General features: G+C 49.0%; 2 protein-coding genes across 4 annotated transcripts in view; one reads left to right on the top strand and one right to left on the bottom strand.

The window, feature by feature from the left end:
* The window catches only part of RAB3GAP2 (RAB3 GTPase activating non-catalytic protein subunit 2), a 96,065-nt gene extending 73,466 nt beyond the window's left edge, over positions 1-22,599 (top strand). For 2 of the 3 annotated variants that reach the window (XM_047754671.1, XM_047754672.1), the window contains 14 exons: positions 1,744-1,849; positions 2,839-2,999; positions 4,218-4,446; positions 6,832-7,005; positions 7,104-7,210; positions 9,962-10,028; positions 12,807-12,877; positions 14,801-14,836; positions 16,155-16,229; positions 16,493-16,711; positions 17,506-17,595; positions 17,782-18,003; positions 19,443-19,601; positions 19,795-22,599. In XM_047754671.1, the coding sequence (XP_047610627.1) occupies positions 1,744-1,849; positions 2,839-2,999; positions 4,218-4,446; positions 6,832-7,005; positions 7,104-7,210; positions 9,962-10,028; positions 12,807-12,877; positions 14,801-14,836; positions 16,155-16,229; positions 16,493-16,711; positions 17,506-17,595; positions 17,782-18,003; positions 19,443-19,601; positions 19,795-19,950 (1,872 nt within the window). In that variant the 3' untranslated portion in view covers positions 19,951-22,599. The remainder of the gene's footprint in view (positions 1-1,743; positions 1,850-2,838; positions 3,000-4,217; positions 4,447-6,831; positions 7,006-7,103; positions 7,211-9,961; positions 10,029-12,806; positions 12,878-14,800; positions 14,837-16,154; positions 16,230-16,492; positions 16,712-17,505; positions 17,596-17,781; positions 18,004-19,442; positions 19,602-19,794) is intronic. The other variant, XR_007131166.1, reaches the window with a different exon arrangement.
* A 258-nt stretch (positions 22,600-22,857) lies between these two features.
* The window catches only part of IARS2 (isoleucyl-tRNA synthetase 2, mitochondrial), a 49,920-nt gene continuing 48,769 nt past the window's right edge, over positions 22,858-24,008 (bottom strand). The window contains exon 23 of the mRNA XM_047754673.1: positions 22,858-23,363. Within this exon, the coding sequence (XP_047610629.1) occupies positions 23,221-23,363 (143 nt within the window). The 3' untranslated portion in view covers positions 22,858-23,220. The remainder of the gene's footprint in view (positions 23,364-24,008) is intronic.

Genomic DNA, 24,008 nt, shown 5'->3' with positions numbered 1-24,008 from the left:
TAAGAAAATGCGCTTGTGTATTTTCATATTCGTAAAATTATGTACATATGTAAATTTAGATGTGCTTGTACATGCATATACACCTGTATAAATTTTTTGAGAGGAAAATGTGTATTAAAATCAGGCAGCTCTAGGTTCATACTTTAGTTTTAACTCGCTGACTGTATGGTGCTAGGTACGTTACTTCTCCTTTTCATCCTCTGTAAAAGCTGAGCAATGAGCCCTGTCACAAGGGGCTCTTAGGATCAAGTGGGGTGACATGCCTGTCAAGTCCTGATGGTCCTTGGGTCATTCATTCTCCAGAGTTGATTTCCTCCACATACTTCTTCAACTTCCTAGTCTTAATTTTTTTTTTATTAGAGTGTAGTTGATTTCCAGTGTTGTGTCAGGTTCTGCTGTACCGCATACTGATCCAGTTATACATACATTCTTTTTCTCGTACTGTCTTCCATCGTGGTCTATCCCAAGGGATTGCATAGAGTTCCCTGTGCCATACAGCCGGACCTCATTGCTTATCCACTCCACATGCAATAGTTTGCATCTACTAACCCCAAACTCCCCATCCATCCCACTCCCTCCCTCTCCCCGTCAGCAACCACAAGTCTGTTCTCCAAGTCCATGAGTTTGTTTCTTTTCTGTAAATAGGTTAATTTGTGCCATATATTAGATTCCACAAATAAGAGCTATCATATGGTATGTTTTTTCCTCTTTCTGACTTACTTCACTTAGTATGAGCGTCTCTAGTTCCATCCACATTGCTGCAAATGGCATTGGTTTGTCCTTTTTTTGGCTGAGTAGTATTCCATTGGGTGTATATACCAGATCTTCTTCATCCAGTCATCTGTCGATGGACATTTAGGTTGTTTCCATGTCTTGACTATCGTGAATAGTGCTGCTATGAACATAGTGGTGCATGGATCTTTTTGAATGAAAGTTTTGTCTGGGTAGATGCCCAGGTTCCTACTCTTGATTTTTGAAAATTGTTTGTACTAAAGCATTTAAACTGATAATCAACCTTTTGTTTTAGAGTTTAAAAAAAAAACCAACATTAAAGCACTGCAGAATTACAAGTGATCAAGGCCTTTTACACACACCAGTACTTACAGGCATGACACCATGCCTTTAAATTTCTCATTAGCCCAGAATTATCTGAGTACAAATTTTATAAATCTACTTAAGTGTTTTATGTTTAAGTGGATATGCTTGTTCTTAAAAATCACTTCTGTTGATTTAAGAGCTTTTGTTTAAAATCTGTGTCTCATGACTTGTTTAGTGACTTAACAAGTGGGAGTTTGATAGTTGTACATATTCGGTGGCCACTGCCAAGCCCCAGTGTCTTCACACGGCCAAGGCCAGGGCTAGAGCTGCAGCTCCAGGCCTTCCGGTCATGACAGACGGCCCTGTGGCTCCTTGCCAGCCAGCCGTGTCCGCAGTCACGTGGTCGTGTCCTTTTTGCTTGATTTGCTCCTTGTTGGAGGCTTGGACTGAAGGGTCGTCCTTAACCCAAAGAAGTGGTGGACATGGGGGAGAGGGGTTTAGATCCCGACAGGTAGCAGAGCGTCTCTAAGGTAGAAGGACCCCCCCGTTCAGCCCTCGCCCCACATCCTGGCACCAGCAAGCACTTACCTCGGCACCTGAGACTGAGTCCCTTATGCGCACATGCGTGCTCTCTAGAAAAGGGCAAGATCTTGTATTTACGGTAAATGTATTTTTAGACTGAAAAGGATTTGAATCTGATTTCAGTCTCTGCTCCTGAGCGTTTGGCTTTCGAAGGAGAAGGATATTTTGAACAGACCGCAATCTGTCCGCTGTCTCTACACGATGCTGCACCTTCTGAGCAAGATGAAAGGTAAGCACGCTGTGGGGCGGCCCCTCAGGACGCTGGGCTCCCGCTCCGGGAACGAAGATCAGAGTGGAAGTCCCACGAAAATGGGGAGGGAGGATACTTGCTAACAAAAGGAGACGAGAGTGTACAGAACATTTCACCAGGGAGATCCTTTTGTGTGTTCATAGAAAGCTCTTAATGCATTCAGAGAGTGCTTTCCGAAAACGTAAAATTGTACTTTGCATCAACCTCAGAGACGAGAAGAACAGTGCATTTTCTTAATGAGTGAATCGAATGGCTTTTGGTGGAGGTAATAGTTTTCTTACTATTTTTGGCACAATGAGAACAGTACTCTGTTATATTAAAGCATTCAAGAATACTTCTCAGCGACAGTGAGAATATTCCATACAGGGATGCACAGCTGATTCAAAGCAAGGTGACCAGCAGCGTAAATCAATGGACTAGAAGCGTTCTGAAGAAAATAAATGGTAGATTGATTCAGAAACGTACAGATGCGTCAGTGTGTATTTAGTGTTTTTCTTTTTTTGTTTTTTAGGGTCTCACCTGCAGCATATGGAGGTTCCCAGGCTAGGGGTCGAATCAGAGCTGTAGCCGCCGGCCTCCACCATAGCCACAGCAAACGCAGGATCCAAGCCACATCTGTGACCTACAACACAGCTCATGGCAACGTCAGATCCTTAACCCAGTGAGCGAGGCCAGGGATCGAACCTGCATCCTTGTGGATGCTAGGCAGATTCGTTACCCCTGAGCCACAAGGTGAACTTTTTTTTTTTTTTTTTTTAACATGTGGCCACACCAGTAGCATGTGGAAGTTCCTGGGCCAGGGATTGAACGCCGTGGCCACGCTGCAAAGACAATGCTGAATCGTTATGATGTGAGCCACAGGGGGAGTCCAGGGGATTTAGTTGTTCATGTTATGCTTAACCTCAGAGGTTGGACAGACAACCCAAGATCCAAGCTACAAGCTTCTTTTCCTTCCCTCTTGCCTGCAGTGGCCATTGAGGAGACCTGGGACTCCCAGTCAGTGTCCCCCTGGTGGCAGCAGATGCGTGCAGCCTGCATCCAGTCTGAGAACAGCGGGGCGGCCCTGCTGTCAGCACACGTCGGGCACGCCGTGGCTGTGCAGATATCCAACAGCCTGACGGAGAAGAAGGTGAGTGGGCAGGGGGTGGCCGGAAGGGCCCCTCGCCAGTCAGCTCCTCCTGGGCTGCGTTGCCTTCCGTGTTGTGCAGCACCTAGGAGCTGAAGTGTGTGTCCAGCAGGTCATCTGTCTCTCGAGGGGTAAGAGGCGCCATTTTTGTTTATTCAGATGACATGCACACTTGAACTTGGTCTCCACGTGGTGGCGGAAGGGGCCAGGCATGGAGTTGGAGAGCGGGGAGCTGCTCTCTGCCCACAGCTGGGGATCCTGGTTCAGTTTCCTGCTCCAAACGGATCTGGGTTAGACAGCGTTGTTTCTGAGGTTTCTTCCAGCTCTGAATACAACTGTATTTGTACCCTCTTCTAAGCCAAAGTGGTTTTGACAGGTAGCGTTGACAGACTCACCATTTCCCTGTTGACCATTGGCTTCGTGGCTTTTCCTCATCTCTTGAAGACAAAAATTTATTTAAAAAAAGAAGACCAATAGCACTTCTCTCTCGTGGTTGAGAAATAATTTTTTCTAGGGGGGATATTCCATTACATTGGATAAAACACATAGTTATGAACAGATTCATGCAACAGTGTCAGTCTCAGCAGTCACGGGTCTGATTTTTTTTTTTTTTTTTTTGTCTTTTTAGGACCACACCCCCAGCATATGGAAGTTCTGGGGCTAGGGATCGAATCAGAGCTACAGCTGCCGGCCTACACTGGCACACAACAACGCCAGATCCTTAACCCATTGATCGAGGCCAGGGATCGGACCTGCATCCTCATGGGGGCTAGTTAGGTTTGTTTCCGCCGAGCCACGACGGGACCTCCACTGGGCTGAATTATTTAATATGACTGGCTTAAGGTGTGTGTGATAGGGAGCAGGAGGAGTTTGAGACGCGCTGGCTTGTGTTGATGAGTGCTTTCTGATGGCCCATCGTGCCTGGTGCAGGCAGAGAAAGCTGTGTGCTTGCAGCAGGGCCCTGTGGTCTGTGCCATGCACGCTGCTGGCAGCAGGGGGCCCCCCAGCAGGGCCCTTGGTCCAGTCCAGACTCCACCGTGTGGCCCTGAGTCTGCGCGTCCAGGCCTGCTCCTGACGCCTCTCCTGTGCAGGCAGAGGACACAGGCCTGGATGTCGCTGTGCAGCCTGTTCTGTTGCCCCATCGGCCGTGAGCCTAGAAGCTCGTTGGGGTTAATGCTGGCCCAGCGTCCGGGCCGAGTCTCAGCGGTGCATTTCCATTAGTTTTCGCAGGCGGGTCTGGGTCCCGACTCGGAGGCACTCACCGATTCCTGGGAGGCCCTCTCTCTCGACACCGAGTACTGGAAGCTCCTGCTGAAGCAGCTGGAGGACTGCCTCCTGCTCCAGACGCTGCTGCACAGCAGAGCGAACCCCTCAACCGCCAGGGGGTCTTCACTGCAGGCTGAGCCGCTCCCAAGGCTCTCGGTTAAGAAGCTCTTAGAGGGCGGAAGAGGTAACTGGGCTTCCGGGCGTTGGTGTCCCCGTGGCTGTACCTTGATTGTACAGGCTTCTGGGGCTTGTTCTTTACAGAAACGACTGATAGTATGACGACAAAGAAATACACTCAAACTTTAAAAATAAATAAAAACCAAGTCCCTGTTGTGGCTCAGCAGCTTGAGAACCCGACATGGTGTCCATGAGGACGTGGGTTTGATCCCTGACCTCGATCAGTGGGTTAAGGATCCATCATTGCCATGAGCTGCCGTGTAGGTCGCAGACGCAGCTCCGATCCTGCTTTGCTGTGGCTGTGGTATAGACGGGTGGCTACGGCTCCGATTAGACCCCTAGCCTGGGAACTTCCATGTGAGGCAAGTGTGGCCCTAAAAAGAAAAAAATAATAAATAACCCACGACATACTTCTCCTCAGCTCGTCTTCTCCAAGTCTGGTCCTGTCACTTCCTCGCTCAGGAACTACCAGCTGCTTTAGAAAATCAGCCATGGTTCTCGGATCCTCTTTTTGCCGGTTTCGCCTCTGTGTCAGGTCGGCTCTTCCTCCTGCACGTCAGCCGAGAGCCCAGATGACGGTGCGGGAAGGCCGAGCTGACTGGCCTTTCAAGAGATTTGCCGAATAGCGGTCCCCTCCCCTCATCAAATACCTTGTTTCACTTTGGCTGACTTAGTTATTGTCACAAAAATACTAACATGTAAGGGGTTTACTCTTTTACCTTTAAAATGAATTAATAACAATACTTTCAACATTTTCCATTTTAATTTCTAAAACCATGATGCTTGATGAGTGTCACCTGTAAGCTCAAGGTCCTCGGGTCTGTCCGTAATTTTTACGGGTCTGAGGGACTGAGGTGGAGACAGGGCGGTTCAGTGGAAGCTCTCAGGCTGCCCCCCAGGCACCTTCGGCTTTGAACCCACTCACGTCCACGTCCCGCCCGCCTGTTGCTGGGTGGGAGTTCGGTGAGACCTCTGGGACCCGCGTTTCTGGGGCTGAGTGGTCCAGCTGCTCCCACCCCTGGCTCCTAAATCCTCCTCGTCTTCGGAGCCCGGCTCAGAGGCTGCCTCCTCCTCCAAGAGCCGTTCAGGCCCCGCTCCCTGCACGCGCGCCTCTCCTCCTGATTCCCGCGAGCTTGGAGCCTCTCTTCCGATGCGCATCGCTTCCTCCTGCTCCAGGAGCCTGCGGGTGTCTGTCTTTAGATCGCGCAGGACCATAAGCCTCTCAAGTGTTGCCATTTACGTCGACTGCTCTCCTCTTAGCAGCCGCTCCGTCAGGCATTTGATACTGGAATGACTGTATTTCTGGGTTCATAAAGACCCAGGCATTTGTAGCTTTTATGTAGTAAACTCGTTTTTTCATTCCTTATAAGACCCGTGAACATTTTAAAAGTATAAACTCTACTCCACGCTGCCCCCTGGTGAAGTGGGGGGAGGCCGTTTTCATATTCCCCTGAGCAGCAGCATCGGGGGCTTGGTTCTGGATGGAAATTGTCAAAGGAGTCAGAGGCCGAACCCAAGAACCTGGACCCCCCCCCCCCCCCAGGACACCGCTCTCATGTATTTCCAGCGATACTTAGGATTTTACTGCGAAGCCTTCTTTTTGTAGAAATGTTTATGTTTGAAGCACACTAGGAGGAAAGACTGGGAGAAAAGGTTTTAGTAAATTATAGAGGGAGGTATTTATTTCAGGTCATGGACAGGACTCTTCATCCTGAAAGCCTTCTTTAATTTATAATTATATTGATGGCTGAACCGTGGTAGAGCTTCATCTTGTTAACTAACTAACTAGAAGTTCCACTTAGGCAAAAGGTAGTTGGGTCTTCAGAGGAGTGTTTTGCCCTAGGACGCCCAGACCCGAGACTCCTGCTCGTCAGCCTGGTTTCACCGATGTGCAGACGAAAGGGCTGTCAGAACGTCTTCGTGCCTCCCCTGTGTCTGGTGCGGTGCCTCTTCAGATTGTGACATGGAGAGTATTGGCGTGTAGACATGTACGCGTTAATGTCTATCTGCTATTTTATGCGAGTGCAGAGGTGCCCTTAGAGAGCCGCTTGCCCACCTGCCCTCACGGTGCGTGGTGGATGGTCCAATGCAGCGAATTTCATGGCTTTGGGGTCGCTGCCCAGCTTCAAACAAGGTGGCACGTAGGTCTCTTCCTGTGGAAATATATTTACTTATTTATTTTTTTGGCTGTGCCCACAGCATAAGTTTCCAGGGCCAGGGATAGAACCCACTCCATAGCAGTGACCCAAGCCACAGCAGTGACCATGTCGGGTCCTTAACCCTCTGAGCCACCGGGGAACTCCTGGTGTGGAAATTCAGATCCTGCGCTTGTGTGGACTCTTTTTGGGAAATGATGCCAGCTTTCATTTTCCTTCGTGTCTCCAAACTGTAGGTGGCATTGCAGACAGTGTAGCCAAGTGGATATTTAAACAGGACTTAAGTCCTGAAGTTTTAAAATGGGCTCATAAAGAAAGAGATGCAGAAAACCCGGACGAACCCAAAGAAGGTATCAGCAGAGGTTTATCCGAGGTGACGGAGGTGGAGACGGACCTGGGAGCCATACCAGGTAAGACCTGAACCCAGGGCAGCAGGAAATGCAGGGCAGGGGCTGGACAGAGCTTTCCTCAGACAAGAGTCCTACGTGCCTCCCCCCATGACTTTCAGACTTGCTGCACTTGGCCTACACGCAATTCCCCTGTAGCCTGGAGCTGGACGTGCTGCACGCGCACTGCTGCTGGGAGTACGTCGTGCAGTGGAATAAAGATCCCGAGGTACGGCCTGCGTCCCTTCTTTCCCGTTGGTTCTGTTCTGTGCTCACGCCCTCCTTAGGTGGGCCTGTGTCCTGAGACCACTTAGAAGCCCTGGCTTTTTCCCCTTTGGCCTATCTGGGTCCTAGGAGCTGGGCGAGGCCTTTTTCACACGTTCTCTCTCGTAATCCCCCCGGGAAACCCGTGAAAGGTAGGTGCCATCATTATCCCTGCTCTAGAGGAGAGAAAACGGGCTCAGGGGAGTCCACTTCTATGCCTGAGATTCCAGGTTCACGGCTAATCTGCAGTCGGGCCAGGAGGCAGGCTTCGGTTTCTTCTCCTCGTCTAAGCCAGTGCGGGTCGCCCTACTCCGGGTCAAGTCGTAAGGAGTAGGTTGTTTCTGTCCTTTGGAATTTCTGCGTGAGGTAGCACCCACTTAACAGAAGATTCTTCATATTGTCGTCCTGATAAGAGCCAGAGTAAAGACCCCAACGCCAGCCTGACTCTTTCGTGGGCATCATTTTCTGCTCCTTTGGGCGGGCAGGAGGCCTGGGCTGGCGCAGTCCTGACAGGTGTCTGGGTCTGGACCAGTCACTGAATCACAACCTTTTTTTTTTTCTCTTTCCACCTCCTTTTTAATGATGGTGCCAATCCTTCGGAAATGACACCAGGTTAAAATAAGATGTAAAAACACAGGACATGTATTTCTTTTTGCTGGTACAGCCCTTGATGCAGGCCGCCCTGGTGCTCCAGTAAATTAACCTTCTCGAATCCAAATTCTTTGCTTTATCGTCCTTCTATCTGGTTGTCCTTTTGAAGAAGGCCCTCACTGATGAACTAATTCACATATGTATTAATGGTAATGACATTTTTACTTCCTCTAAAGAAAAAAAAAGTTGTTACTGTGTAATGCCTGACATATTAAAGGAAGACATTATAAAAGCAAGCGCTTGAAGCAAACAAATGTTCTTTGATCAATTAAAGTTTGACCAAAAAGTGATTTTAGGGCAGGGGACCCTCCAGCCACCCCCTTCAGGTGACTGCCCTGCTCCTGAGTGGCGGTCGTAGTTAGGCTCCCGCCTCACAGGGATGCTTTTTCCTGCTGGAGAAAGGGAAGCTAGGACTAGAACAAAGACACGATACTTCCTAAAATAGGAACGAATTATTTCCAGAGTCAAGTCTAAGAAAGTGATATTTAAGGAAAAAAAGCTCTGTTGTACACCCTTCATTTCTCACCAAAGGCATTTGCATGGTAGACACAGACAGTGCGGCATCCTAGCCCCGTCGCTATGGGCCGTGTGACATTTGGGAACTTTTCTGAGCCCGTTGTTCCCAGTTTGCTCCTTAAGCGAACGAGGGCTCCAGCAGTAGCTCTCGAAGGGCTCTAGCAGCAGAGAAAATGCACGCATGGGGCCTGACGTTTTGATTGGCCTTGTCATTGTCGCTTATTAGAATTGTTTACATTTAAGATAAGTGGCCTTTTTTTTTTTTTCCTTTCTTTCTTTTTTCTTTTTGTCGTTTTGTTGTGTTTCTTTTTTTGCCACTTGCAGCACATGGAGTTCCCCAGGCCAGGGATCGAATCTGAGCCACAGCTGTGGCAGTGCCGGATCCTTTAACTTCACGGCGCCAGGGATCAGACCTGCGTCCTGCAGAGATGGCACTGATCCTGTTGTGCCACAGCAGGAAACCCTGCCCTTTTTCTTTTTTGTTTTTTTCCCTGTTAAATATTCATCTCCTTGCCCCATCCAGTAACCCCTGTCCCACTTCCCCCATGTTACGCACGCCGCTTGACGAGGCTCAAAACGGTTGAAATGTTCGCACGGCGATGGCCATCTTTGTACAGGCCTCACATTTATTTAGCCAAGACCTGAGGAACATGCCGTCAGTTTTACATACCGAGTCTGAGTTTTAATATGTAAACTACCCCGCTTAGAGAGAGGTGAGTTTCCAGCATCCCCCCGATAGCTCCTACTTCCTTTCACTGCTTTCACGTTTTCTGCTCGGCACTTAAGGCCAACAGCCTGTAGCACATTCACTTCCTGTATCTGTTGTCCAGCTCCCTCGCTAGGACAGAGCTTCAGTGAGGGCCAGGATTTGGGTCTGTTTTGTTCATTTCTGTAACTCTGGTGCCTCAGGCAGCCTGGTGCATAGTACTTAATCAATTAATATTTATTGAAGAATGAATGATATTTGCAAAGTAAACCTTTTTTTTTTTTTTTTGTCTTTTTAGGGTTGCACCTGGGACATATGGACGTTCCCAGGCTAGGGGTCTAATCGGAGCTATAGCCACCAGCCTACACCACCGCCGCAGCAACGTGGGATCCATGCCAACTCTGCGACCTACACCACACCTCACGGCAATGTTGGGTCCGTAACCCACTGAGCGAGGCCAGGGATCAAACCTGCATCCTCATGGATCCTAGTCGGGTTCATTATCACCCAGCCATGATGGGAACACCGAATGTAAACCCATCGTTTTCATATCTGTGTGAAATTCAGGGGTTTGTTAGAGAGAACACTGCTGTAATGGACAAACCACAGTAAGTTTTGAATCCAGATGTCTAGGAATCAGTCGTTATGTAGATACTGTACGTTGAAGAGAGACCATTAACACGACCTTATGAAAAATCCCGTCTTACCTAATCATCCCATGCTCTTATTGTAACATTCCTGGGTAGCTTCACGGAGAAGCTGATGTAAGAAGTCTCCGTTCTTATTCGAAATGCCTATGAAATGATACCTCTTTTTTCTCTCCTTTTGCTCCCTCTATGTAAGGAAGCACGTTTTTTCGTTAGGTCGATAGAGCACCTGAAGCACATTCTCAATGCCCATGTTCAGAATGGTAAGTGAGCAGACGGTAAAAACCTAACTGCCGGATTCAGGAGAGCCAAGTCTCTCTCAATTCCGATTCTCTTAAGCTTTTATCTGACGATCCTGCCACCTAGCACACCGCTGTGTTTTGCTCTATGCGAAGTCCTGGCTGTGGGGCTTTTCGGTTTTGTTGTGTTTTTGTCTTTTTAGGGCCCCACCCGCAGCATGTGGACTTTTCCTGGCCAGGGGTCGAATCGGAGCTGCAGCTGCTGGCCTACACCACAGCCACAGCAACGCAGGATCCGTACCCCACTGAGCGAGGCCGGGGATTGAGCCTGCATCCTCGTGGTTACTAGTCAGGTTCATTTCTGCTGAGCCATGGCGGGAACTCCCAGTACTGGCTGTTTTGACTGCTTGGGAAAATGCTCAATGGCAAGGGGGTGGGGGCCGGGGGGGATGAGCAGCTCCCCCCCCCCCCCCCCCGCCCTATCACTTCCCCTGCTGCAAGGAGGGCTGTTCCCAGGTCTAAGGAAGGGGAAGATTGGGCGCGAATTGCTGGTTCCCTCTGTAGTTCCACGTGGACGAGCAAAGACAATGGGCCGCTCAGGGCTAATTCCTGAGGAAGAAGTTAGGTCCCCAAAGCCCAGTAGTACTGTACCCTAAAAACGACTAGGTGCTTTTTTAAAAATCGATAACCTAAATCTGTTTCATCTTTTGACAGAGTGATCCTCTGCATCAGTATTGTCTTAAAAATTTTATTGCTGTGCCGTGGGTTTAGTGTTGGGTTGGTTGCTGCTGCATGGCAGAGCGATGGGTTGTGTGCGCAGTCTTTCTCGTAGTCGTTTCCATTCGGTTTGTTCCAGGACCTTGAGTCTGGTTCCCTGTGCTGCACGGGAGGACTTTGTCCTTTGTCTTATGGATGTTACTTGGTATCTACTAGTCCCGAACTCCGAATTACCTTCCCTCCCTGTGCTGCTCTCACTAAACAGGAATACCCTCCATGGGCTGGCGCCTGCTGATGTCTCCTTGGAGAAAATGTTACACATCATTGTAGGAAGATTGTAACCAGGTTGCTGGTTCCATTTAATAGATGGATGAGTTTCCCCCTAAGAATTAATCAGGGAGCCCAGGACTAGGCTAGTCAGATACTAAACTAGGAATTGAGTAAGATCCTGAGTGGTGGGACTAGGTTTGGGGCCAGATGAGGGGGAGGTGTCGCCTTTCTGTCTGTGTGAGAAATTCTAGAGCCGTCACTTCCTCCTTCCCCTGGAGCACTTCCTGCAGGTGGTCTGAGGTCAGATGGCAGCGATTTTAAGATGTTGCATTTTACATGGAGAGAACTTGAAATTTATTTACTTTTATTTTTTGGCTTTTTTTTTTTTATCTTTTTAGGGCCATACCTTCAGCATATGGAGGTTCCCAGGATAGTGGTCAAATCAGAGCTGCAGCTGCCGGCCTACACCACAGCCACAGCAATTCAGGATCCGAGCCCTGTCTGCAACCTATACCACAGCTCATGGCAACGCTGAATCCTTAACCCACTAAGTGAGGTCAGGGATCGAACCCTCATCCTCATGGATACTAGTCAGGTTTGTTATTGCTGTGCCACAATGGAACTCCCTGAAATGTATTTTATATATTCATCTTTTATCTCTTATGTTCTTCCAAGGAGGGAAAAAAGGATTTAGAGCCACTCATGTGGAAAATGTGCTCTCTAGAGTATTCTGTCCTTAATGATAAAACCAAGTGACTCGTGGCTGTCAGGCTAGTATTTCTTCAAGTTGGATACTGTCCCTAGCTGGCACGTTGCATTCGCTTCCTGGCTTCTGTGCATTCTAACTCCCAGATGCAGAAGCAGCTGTGTGGGTCATACATACAGCCTGTGAAATGCCATGTTTACGCTGCCTCGTTGACGGCTGTTTCAGAAAGTTTAGTGCCACAGTTTACTGCATATGGACATATAAAGCCCAGCTTGTTTGGGTTTTTTTCCTTTCTTTTTTTTTTTACAGCCACACCTGTAAAAAACGTATGGAAGTTCCTGGGCCAGGGATGCAATCAGAGCTGCAGCAGCAGGCCTACACACCACAGCCACAGCAACGCCAGATCCTTAACCCACTGAGCGAGGCCGGGGATCACACCCGCATCCTCATGGAGACTACATCAGGTTCTTAACGCACTGAGCCACAACGGGAACTCCTGGGGGTTTTTTTTAGTACTTTTTTATGTATCGCTTTATTTGGTGGTTACAAATGAGAAAAATCCGTTGGGGTCGTTTCCAGCGTTTGGCTGTTAACCCAGAGCTGTTCTTGACATTCTCGTGCATGTTTTGTACGTGTTTCTGCAGTGAAATTGCTGGGTCACACGGTAGACATCCTTTAGCTCAGGGAGATAGTGCTGTGCGGTTCTCTGAGGGGTTTTGCCAATTGATGATCCCAGCGCCGTGTTAAGAGCGTTCCCCTGTTTGCACATCCTCGCCAGCACTTGGTATCGTCACGTAAAACATTTCAGCCTTGCTGTTGGTTCTGTGGGGATAACTCTGTGTGGTTTTAATTTCTCTTTCCTTCCGAACTGGTGACGTGATCTTTTCTTGTGCCGATTGGGGCCATGTGGATAGATCTTCTCATGCCGCCTGGTTCTGATTCTTATTAAAGATAAGGATCTGTATTAACTTTATTAATAGTATATCAGATATAGGAAGTACTGTCTAATGGAATAGCCCAGATAGTTTTATTTGCTTGAGGAGGACGGCAGCTTGTCAGGTGTGGTGAAAGAGCAGCTCATGAGCCCTGTGCTTGTCCTCACTCTGCAGGCATCGCCCTGATGATGTGGAACACCTTCTTAGTCAAACGGTTCTCTGCCGCTACGTACCTCATGGATAAGGTAAGGCCATGTCTGTGTGTGTGTGTGTGCGCGCGTGTGTGTGTGTGTGCGCGTGCGCGCGCACGCTTTCTAGGGCCGCACCTGCGGCATAGGGAGGTTCCCAGGCTAGGGGTCCAATTGGAGCTGTAGCTGCCAGCCTTACACCACAACCACAGCAACGCCAGATCCAAGCCCCATCCATGACCTACACCATAGTTCACGGCAACGCAGGATCCTTAACCCACTGAGGGAGGCCAGGGATCAAACCCACATCCTCATGGACACTGTGTTGGGTTCTTAACCTGCTGAGCCACAACAGGACCTCCAACCGCATGTTCTTTTAAGTGTCCAGTGACAGACAGTCCTAAACCATAAACAGCACTACAGCTCAGAGCCACTGTAGGCCACGGCTCCTCCAGAAAATGCCTTGACCCCACTGGTAACATGTTTTTCGAGTCACATCTGCTCTTTCCTGCGCATGCGTCCTCCTCACCCGCTCACCTGCTTCCTCTTGATGCTCACTCCGTCCGGCCCGCAGGCTGTTCTCTGCAGCGTCACCTCTCGCCACCCTCCTGCGAGAAGGACGACGCAGGCAGAGAGCCTTTTCTGTGCGGGTTGCTGGGAGCCGATCTGCAGCAGTCTGCGTCCACTCCCAGCTGGGAGTGGGGCTTCAGTAGTCCTGGGACAGGAAGCAGAGGTTTTGATTGGTTCATTCAATAAGTAGTTTATAATAAGCATCTCTTATGTGCCAAGAACTCTGCTGGGTTCTGTGGTTGCAGAGGTGACAGTCACAGCTCCTGCCCTCAAGGAACCGCGTCAGCAGGACGCCAGTCAGAGAGCAGGCTGCTTCAGGGGACTCAGAAGAGGATGAAGTGGCAAGACAGGGAGGGCTGGAGGGCTGCATTTTGGAGGGTGGATACGTATGAATCAGTAAGAAGCAGGTGAGAAAAGACTCTACTCCAGCAAGAAGCCCTGGAGAAGAGAGGCGGCACGTTCGATTCCGAGCTGCACGTAGCTTCCGATGGTCGAAGAAGAGGGAGGAGCAGGGGGCCGACCGAGGTGAATTTCCTGTGCGGGTGGTGGGTCTGGGGTTTCCAATGTGTGCCAGCTACTCAGCTTGGGGCCTGGCTCAGCTGCTGAGGGCGCAGTAAATATAGCCGTTCTTTTATCTCATGCATCAGGGCGGTTTTCATGAGAGGAACGACATGTTCAACCAGTTCTGGCAAGAGGGTGGAAAGCATGTTGACGTGGAGGCGCCTGAGCCTGGTGGTTTGAAGGCAGTGATCCCACTAAGAGCTCAGGAGGAAGGGCCCTTCGTCCTTCCCTGTGGCTGTTTCCTGGGACTCACCGTATCAAGCAGTGTCCCCGAAGGGCAGAGCTCTTACCTCCCATCTGTGACCATCCCCCCCCACCCCACCCCCGCCGTGTGACGTGCCTAGTCGACTGTTACTAATGACTTCCTAAGCAAGCACATCAGCTGATTTCCTGGGCTGCGAATATAACGTCTGTCTGCTTTAGGTCATTTTTGCTTCTTTCTGGCCATTTAAAATTATCGTGCATCTTTATCCTAGCTGCTCCTTTATTCCTAGCCTTGCATTTGGATCTAGATTTTAAGGCAACCCAGTTATTTGGTGATGCAAAGTGGGAGCCAGAGAGTTGGAGTTTTTCTTACTGAATACTTCGAAAATAAGTATTTTTGGAAAGGATTATTTGTGAGCCCAATGTGACATGTGTTTTGTAATATATTTTTAAGTTCTACCGGAAAATTAACTGCTTTGTGTTTAAATGAGCCGGGCCAGCATCTCGGCTGAGATTAGGCCTGCATTCATTTACAGCTGCATTTATATCTTTATAGTTTGGTTACTTTTTACTTCCTGCACCAGAACAATGCCTTTTGACTTAAATTATTAAACAAATACAGCGTTCTGTGTCCTTTTGCCTTAGGTTGGGAAGTCACCCAAGGACAGGTTGTGCCGAAGGGTAAGTGGGCTCCACGTGACCAGACTACTTGCTGGTCCTGCACTTTGTGCTGCACCTTCTCACCTGGGGGTGAACTTTGTCTCAACATTTTGATGAGGTATCGGGAGATAAGAAAGATGAAAAAAAAAATACTCTGTTGATAAGGAGCTGATCACGAACTCTGGCCGAGTTTCATTTGCCTTTCCGGGCTGTCAGAGTGGAAGTGTGCACACGAGGTCCAACAAAACGTCTTCCCCTTTGGACCGCGGGCGGGACGATCACGTGCGGCAGGCGCTGCCGGGGACCTTCGCTGTACCCCAGATGGGAAGTTTAGAAGGGATCAGACTAAGGAGAGTCACGGGAGGAGTGAATTTGGTCTCCCTTTACATAGTGACTGTGGTGTAGACGTTTAAAGCGTGTTCCGGTCTGTGGGTGGCCCAGACCTGTATTTGAAGCCGGTGATTAACAGTGCCAGCTTTTGCTCAGAACTTTGAAATGCTCTTATTACCAGTATCTCAAGGAATGTTGGGACACAGGGTTCCAGCCACTGTAGACCCTTAATCCTGAGAAATCTCCATCTGTGCTCTGGAGAGCGGCTCCATGACTACCATTCATACAAGTGTGTGCACACACACTCACACATACACTGACACATAAACGCTCACACACATGCACGCACACTCACACACATACACACATGCACCCATACATATATACTCACACACATACACCACACTTGCACGAACACACATACACACTCTCTGAACTACCTGAGGATGAAGGACTTAGGGACGGGAGGGTTGCTGGTTTAAAACGCCTGCGTGTGCGCAGTGGCCCCTTGGCCGGGCCCTCGGAGTCGGGTCACAGAGGACCTGTTCCCACAGCATCAGCCTGGTGCTTCATTCGCCGGCTCGGTTTTATTCAGAGGGTTGGGTTCAGTCCCTAAGAGACGCTCTGAAACCAGACCTGATGTTTGCTCACGCCTTCCGGGCCAGACTCTGCTGTGCCAGCCTTGCCACGGGCCGTGATTATTTGGTGAGCAGATGCTTAACGAGCTGGCTGGGGAGCAGGAGTGCCGCCTGCCACCCCTGGCCGCTGATGACACCACTACAGAAAGACACTCCGTTTTTAAACGTTGAGGGTAGAACTGTCTTTTTTAAAGCCCAATTTTCAAATTAGTTGACCTAAAAAAGGGATTTACAGATGTCCTGGGCCTTCTTAATTTTAAATTCCTGCCTGTCTATTCAATGTAGAGGAGGTGCGTTGTGTTCTGTTTATTTTTCTGATGAAAACGGGCAGTCTTGCTGCCGGGGCTAACTGTGTCCCTCTCTGAGCACAGGATGTGGGGATGAGTGACACGGCCATGGCATCTTTCCTGAGCTCCTGCTGGGATCTGCTTCAGACTTTAATGGAGGTAAAAGAGGTGTATTTTCATTCTGAACTCTCCTTAAGCAAATATTTTGGAAGTCATTGGACTTAGGAAAGAACTAGCAAAAGATTTTTTTCACCTCCTCGAAGTTTTTGACTTAAGCCTAAAAAATAGTGATGTTTCTTATGAGACCCTGTTTTATGTTCTTTTACAATTATGATCTGGGGTGGGGAGAAAGAAGGGTTTGTACTTCACTGCTGCCAAGAAGCTTGGGAAGGCTCGTGCCAGCCTGGGTCCCCTCCACACAGGCCGACGTCAGCAGGGATGAGATGCCAGTGCCCGTGCTGGACACAGAGGACGCCTGGCTGGCCGTGGAAGGGCCCACCTCCATCGTGGAGCTGGCCCTGGACCAGAAGCCCGTCCACTACCCGCTGGTGGAGCACCACTCGGTCCTGTGCGGTGTGCTGTGCGCCATCACGCGCTTCTCTCTCAAGGCCGTGAAGCCACTGTCCCTTTTCGACAGCAAGGTAACCCTCAGGGGCTCCAGGGCCTCTGGGAGCCGAGGACCCAGCAGGCACATTTCGTTCCATCCTTGGGGATGGTCTAGGGTTCGGGGGGGGGGGCAGGGTCCCCCTGGTCCTCGGCAGGTCCTCTGTTCTCCTGACTCACCCTGGCTCCTGGCGCCCCTCCACTCGGCCCTGCCCTCTCGGGGACCCCCTCTCCCTCCTGAGGAGGGTCTCCAGGCCGGTCCTGTCCCCCGGTTTGGGGCCTGGGTCTGCACCTGGTCCCCCTCCCCGGCTCTGCTGTTACCCAAAGCATCTCCCTCCCCCCACCCACGCCCAAGGGACAGGGTCCCTGAGGATGCTCCCAGGAGGAGGGCCGGCTGCCCGCTGCACTCTAGGGAGTGGTTGTAAACAGTAAGGAGTAATACTCTGAGCTGTTATTGTTCACAGACAAAATCAAATCATGAGTTATGTCTGATTAAGTTATTTTGTCTTTTGTCTTTTCAGGGCCGCACCCAAGGCATATGGAGGTTGCCAGGCTAGGGGTTGAATTGGAGCTACAGCTGCCGGCCTACACCACAGCCATAGCAACACGGGATCTAGGCCGCGTCTGCGACCTGCACCGCAGCTCACGGCAACGCCGGATCCTTAATCCTCTGAGCGAGGCCAGGCATCGAACCCCCAACCTCATGGTTCCTGGTCGGATTCGTTCCCACTGCACCAGGACGGGAACTCCAGCGACATAATTTCTTGTATCTTTCTCCCTCCACCCCAGGAATCATCCAGCTCATCAGTTGTCTTGGTCTCTTTCTCTTTAGGGGAAAAACGCATTTTTCAAAGACCTAACATCAATTCAGTTATTACCTAGTGGGGAAATGGACCCAAATTTTATTTCCATACGACAACAGGTAAGTTTTCAGCTGTTGGGTGTGACCCCGTCGGGTGGTCCTCCCAGGTCACTCCCCTTTAAGTCCTGTGTCCTTTTTGGGATGCCTGAACCACTGTAACGGAAGAGCCGGCAGGGGCCGGGCCTCCGATGCGGGTGGAGGCGCACTCACAGGGCGCCTGTGCTGTGCTTGGTTCCCTCCTTCAAGTTCCTACTGAAAGTCGTCAGCGCAGCTGTCCAGGCCCGACATGGAGTCGCAAAGGACAGGGACTCCTCCGAAGAGGCCCCGAGCCCGCCTTTTGAGAAGGACCAAGACTGGCCTGTGCTGGCCCTGTACCTGGCGCATCACCTTCAGGTCAGCGAAGACGCTGTGCGGAGGCACTACGTGGGCGAGCTGTACAACCACGGCGCCGACCACCGGGGAGAGGAGGTGAGCGCTGCCCCGGGCTGTCAGTCGGGCTCAAGTTTTAAAGTCTTAGTTGGGAGTCAAGAATCATGACGGTGCAGGGGTTCCCATCACCGTGCAGTGGAAACAAATCTGACCAGTATCCACGAGGATGCGGCTTCAATCCCTGGCTTCGCTCAGTGGGTGAAGGATCTGGTGTTGCTGTGGCTGTGATCTAGGTCGCGGACTCAGCTTGGATCCATTGTGGCTGTGGCTGTAGTGCAGGCCAGCAGCTGCAGCTCGGATTCGATCCCTAGCCTGGGAACTTCCATGTGCTGCAGGTATGGCCCTAAAAAAGCAAATTAAAAAAAAAATCAGTACAATTACTAGTAAAGCTTCTTGCTCTTCCTTTTGTTAGAACTTGTAGGCCCAAAAATCTAACGAGAGAGAAAGTGAACAACTGGTCACATTCCTGTTTCCGGGCAGTGTAACTCCTCTAGTGGGTGTACCGGGCCTGCCGCGTGCCGAGGGACAAAGCAGTGCACAGACAAGGCTCCTTCCCCAGAATTGCTGGTCTAGTGCGAGAGCAGAGAAGCACGCCAGGAAGGATGGAACGAGAGGGCGAGAGTACCCAAATGCCACAGGGTGATTGGAAGTGGCCTCCGGACGGAACCCCTAGGCCAAGAAGCAGGCAGCCCCTCAGAAAACCAGGAACATGGCTAGAGACAGAAAGAGCATGAAGTACAAAGGGCTTGAGGTGGGAAATGCTTGGCGAGGTCAGGACCAGGTCACAGGAGGTCTCACAGCCTCTGGGTATTTGAAGTGTATTCAGATGCCCTTAGAGGGTTTTAAGCAGTCGAGACATGATTTAATATCATTTCCTTTGCCAAAAGCTTGACACTGACTTGTATAGTCATACTGAACTGAAAACTAGGTGATAAGAACAATCAGGTAATGAGCAGAAATTTGGGTTCTAAATGCTGGCTTTGAATCGGGCTTCACCTGGCTTGTATACATGGCCACAGCTCAGAAATGAACTAGGGGGGAGTTCCCGTGTGGCTCACTGGGTTAAGGATCTGGCGTTGTCACTGCTGTGGTACAGGTTTGATCCCTGGCCTGGGAACTCTGCATGCTGTGAGCTCAGCCAAAAAAAACAGTGAACTGGAGGGAGTTCCCTGGCGGTTAGGACATGGCACTCTCACCACTGTGGCTGGGTTCAGTCCGGGTCTGGGAACCGAGATCCCACATCAGGCCGCTGCATGCCACAGCAAAAAAAAAACAAAAACAAAAACTAGGCTCTCTTCCCTGGCAGTGCCTTTCCTAAAGTAAATAAATCTGATAGTAAAATATTTAAGTATGTGTAACAGAATCCCTTTGCTGTGCAGCAGAAATTTCCGCAGAATTGTCACCCAAACTGCGCTTAGTCAAAGTCCGCCGGCCAGTCTGCTGGCTTTTACGCACGTCTGTTGCTGTTCCTCCTTCAGGCCATCCTCCAGGTCCAGGACAAAGAGGTCCTGGCCTCTCAGCTGCTGGTGCTGATCGGGCAGCGGCTGGCACACGCAGTGCTGCGCACCCAGACGCGGGAGGGCCTGGAGCTGCTGGCCAGGCTGCCGCCCACCCTGTGCACCTGGCTGAAGGCGATGGTGAGTGATAGAGGGAGCCTCAGGGCGCCCGGGCTTCCCTGGGTGGGTGCGTCCTCCCAGAGCAGCTGTTCAGGTCAGTTTGCTTGTTCTGCTGAAAAGCACGCTGATTCCGAAATTCCTCTCCTGAGAGCTCCTGAGTCGCAATCACACAGTCGGCTGTCACTGATGGGTTATTTTTGTGTCCCATTTGCAGAACCCCCAGGATCTTCAAAACACAGAAGTGCCAATTGCAACAACAGCTAAACTAGTGAATAAAGTAATTGAGCTTTTACCAGAAAACCATGGGCAATATAGCTTAGCCTTACACCTCACCGAAGCCGTGGAAGCCATAGCGATTCCTCCTTTATGACACCGAGCTGCTGCAAACAGGCTCAACTTGTGTGACTAGAATATCAATTAGTGCATGGTTGTTTTGCATAACAAGATCTGGAATTTTATGGAGGGAGTATGATTTTTGTTTCCTTTTGTAAAATAAATAAAAATACATATTACTTTTAAAAACAAGTACAGTCCTGGCTAAATTTCACTCCTTTGGTTAATACTGATGATAAAATATAAACAAATATCAACTATACTCTTAATTCCTATTGCAGATATTCTACTGTTTATTTCTGATATCACTTAGGTAGCTTTATTGTTAAACTTTGCTATTGAAAACTGGTTATAATTTACAGATTATGTTCTTATTTTAAGATTCTATATTTCATATTCAAAAGGTCACTGTAATTAACTGTGTTCATGTATAGTCCCCATCAGTAAAACGAGAGGAACATCCCCGTCTTAGGAAATGTGGGGCAAATGCTTTTGTTTTCCTGCGAATCCCGCCGGCTGCTTCCTGGAGCCCTGGACGCTGACAGCTTTCCTTCCCAGAAGTTATGGCTGTTGCATCAGAGGAGGAAGACCCTGCTTGTGGAGGAACAGGGGGTTCAAGATCATCATATTCACGGGAATGGACACTAAATAGAGCCCTGAACTGTTAGACTTGCCAAAACCGAGACTCTGAGATGCAAGTAACGATCCGCTTTTTGCCAACGTTCAACGTTGTATCCACACCAGGTAATTGTAAAAATGTATTATCTTGTAAAACTTATGTTTTAAAAAAGGGCAGTGATGCTAAAAATTTAAGTCCAACTTTATTTTTCCTCTAAGAATTTAGAGCTGTCTGCTTCTGAGATTTGGTACGGTGGCCTCTTCTTAGGAACAGTACGGAAAATGCTTCGTGATGAGGCTGCAGCTTTGGCAAACTACCTCACAGCTGGCCTGGGAGGAGCCACACAACTGATGTTGTGCCCTTTAGTGCCTAGAGCAGTCCAAGTGCTGGAAACGTATTTGATTAAAACCAAATTAACCAAAACTGAAAAAGTGCTCGAGCTGTACAAATACCGAGAATCTGTTTCCTGTTTCCGCACATCTTCCGAATGTGGCCAGAGTCGGGTGAGGGACAGCGACTTGTCGCCTCTCCACTCCTCCTGAGAAGCCAACTCCAGCACCTGGACACGTCTGAGGCATTCCGTCCAGCAGGACCATTAAGGAACAGGTCTGAGGTTTGAGGAGTCCCCAGTGTAGGTTCTTGTTAACTAAGAGATCACATCCAAATAATAAGTGTCCACAACTTCGTAATTACTGTTTCATTTAAAATCTTGAAGGATGAGTTTTTGAGATGTCCCGAGGCTTTGGGGTGAGGACCTGTCCATCTGACTGAGGCCACGCCGTATAGAGCAGCACGAGAAAGGACCTCGAGCTAGTCCAGCCTCAGCCTCCGCTGGGATCCCCGCTGCCCCATCCAGACACATTTCTGTGATTTCCTGTAAATGTGTCTAGTCTCATACCATCTCTTGTTATGTATGCTCTAAAGATTAGTTCTTTCTGTGACTTTTTTAAATACTCAGAGTAGTTATAAATTTTGGAGGCTGATGAAAGAAACTTGGAGTTTTTAAAGATTAAATCCTCACTTTGATTCCATTATCACTTTGGGGGGAGGGGTAGCTAATAAGTATTTTTAGATAATAAAACTGGCTGAACTTTTTCTGACACATCATCAGACTTGGGGATTGTTTAGATTATAAATAAGCTGAAATATGGCTCCTAGAACCATAGCAAATCAGAACCATAGCAAATCATTGAGTCTCTAGTTAGATTTGGTATCCTAAAATTTATCATTCCAAGAATTTTAACATTGAATTCCGAATTGTAAAGAGCAGTTAAATATTTTACTATTTCATTAAGGGCGTTTAAAATAAGTCTGGTGGAGGAAGGAAAACAAATTGTATACTTACCATAAAGAGCCACAGATAATTCGATTTTCCATGGGATGGGTGGTTCCTGTGTATACCGAAGTTATTGGTGGGAACCCGATAACCAGTGAGTAAGTTTTTAGGTAATCTCTACCCCCACACCTTCCCTCGTTAACATTAAATAGATTGTTTGTACCTTGTCAAATTCTGTTGTTGTCTGTAAAGGAAAACAGAAGGGTTCAAATACTCACACCTTCCACACTACAGGTTGCATTTCGATGGAAAACTAGAAAAGACACTAGGTGAAGAGAAACAGCACCAAGCTTCTAAATGCTTCATACTTTTGCAAAAAGAAGTGTTATATGGATTCATCTAAGGGCAGAGTAAACACTATTAGACTTACTGATGACCATTTAAAAATCACAGAAAACCCGGAGTTAATAACCCTAAGCGTACATGAATGAGGTCAGTTCACTTAGCAGGAGCTGTGGCTCATTTCACTCATAGGAGACAAATATGGTCAAAGCACCCAAGAGCAACAGCCAAAGCCCCCTCTCACCCAGTAGGATGGATTTGTTAAGTTTCTGCTGAACAGAGTCAGCCTCCCAAGCAAGATTTTAATCCCGTACTGAATTGTGTATAAAATGCCCTATTATCTCCTGTAATGTATTGTAAGTAGTCAAATCCTGTATATACTGCTATTTTCAGTGTCTGTTCATTGTTGTGAACTTATGTATATTAGTGAAATAAATTTTCAGCTTTCATGTTGTTTCCTTAACATTTACAAATACAAGTACTAAGGTTTTTTTTTTCCTTCTTATACGAGAATAACAAATTTTGTGATATTTTTCTTTCTGATGCAACCAAAGAACAAGCAGCGAGTCTGAAAAGGTTGATGTTCACAGTTAAGACACAGTGAACTTGCTCATTCGTCTCCGAGGGGACACACGCCGCTGCTGTTACCCATCGAAACCACACTGTTTTTACTTGAGACTGACAATTTTTGCACCAGCATCAGTCAGTGATTTTCCAGGTGCCTTTATTTTTAGACATTATAGAATTTAAATAATAAGTTGAGAAGATGTATAAAATATAAAACGTTTCCTGCTCAGCCACGTTTGTAAGCGGGCGTCCTCAGTGTCTATGTTCTGGGTAAGTCCATCAGTCCATCTGCATGTGTGTATTTTTCCATGGGTACATATACACATTATTTATCTACTTACAAAAAATCTTAAAATCCCAGCTCTAACGCTCTTGCTCTACCGCTGGCTCTTCCGCTCTTTACCTAAGCCTGGGATTCCTGTCCCGTGCTGTGAACAGCCATCCGGACCTCCGTCTGTGGCCAGGGCAGGGCTCTTGCTCAGCAGGCTGTCCACACTCAGGCACTACTGTCCCCCTACGACATCTGCGCAGCGGGGACAGAGCGCATCTGCCGACGCAGCCGTGTGCTTCCAGCACCGAGGGCACTTCTCCTTGGTCGTTGGCATGACAATGACTTTATACGCAGACTCTTCACGAATGTCACCACCTGGGACAGAAAAACACGTGACGGGTGTTTCTGACAGGCCACTGGACGTGTGTAACTCTTATTCCTTAGTTGGGTTGCAGGCGCCCTTTTTTCAAAGCCTCCTCCCTCCTGCCTGGGAAAACGAGCGTCCTGTGCATGGTTGTGCAGAAACAGCCAACAGCCTGGACTGGTACAGCCCGACTTGGGGGACAGCAGAGGCTGGCTGTGCTGAGGGTCACTCCCAGTTCTGCATCTACGCAGGAGAGCAGGCCCCCGAGCTCTGCAGTGGGTGGACTTCTGCTAAACTGCACCGCCTCTCCAGCTACACACTTGATTAAGCTTTTTTTTTTTTTGTCTTTTTGCCATTTCTTGGGCCGCTCCCGCGGCATATGGAGGTTCCCAGGCTAGGGGTCGAATTGCAGCTATAGCTGCTGGCCTACGCCAGAGCCACAGCAACGCGGGATCCGAGCCACGTCTGCAACCTACACCACAGCTCACGGCAACGCCGGATCCTTAACCCACTGAGCAAGGGCAGGGACCGAACCCGCAACCTCATGGTTCCTAGTCGGATTCGTTAACCACTGCGCCACCACAGGAACTCCTGATTAAGCATTTTTAAAAGACCCAACTAGAGGGACAATGCCCGTGTCCCCACTTAAAACTTCT

This window comes from Phacochoerus africanus, chromosome 12 (assembly GCF_016906955.1).
Source record: "Phacochoerus africanus isolate WHEZ1 chromosome 12, ROS_Pafr_v1, whole genome shotgun sequence".
Lineage (NCBI taxonomy): Eukaryota > Metazoa > Chordata > Mammalia > Artiodactyla > Suidae > Phacochoerus > Phacochoerus africanus.
This window is presented reverse-complemented; position numbering and strand designations above follow the sequence as displayed.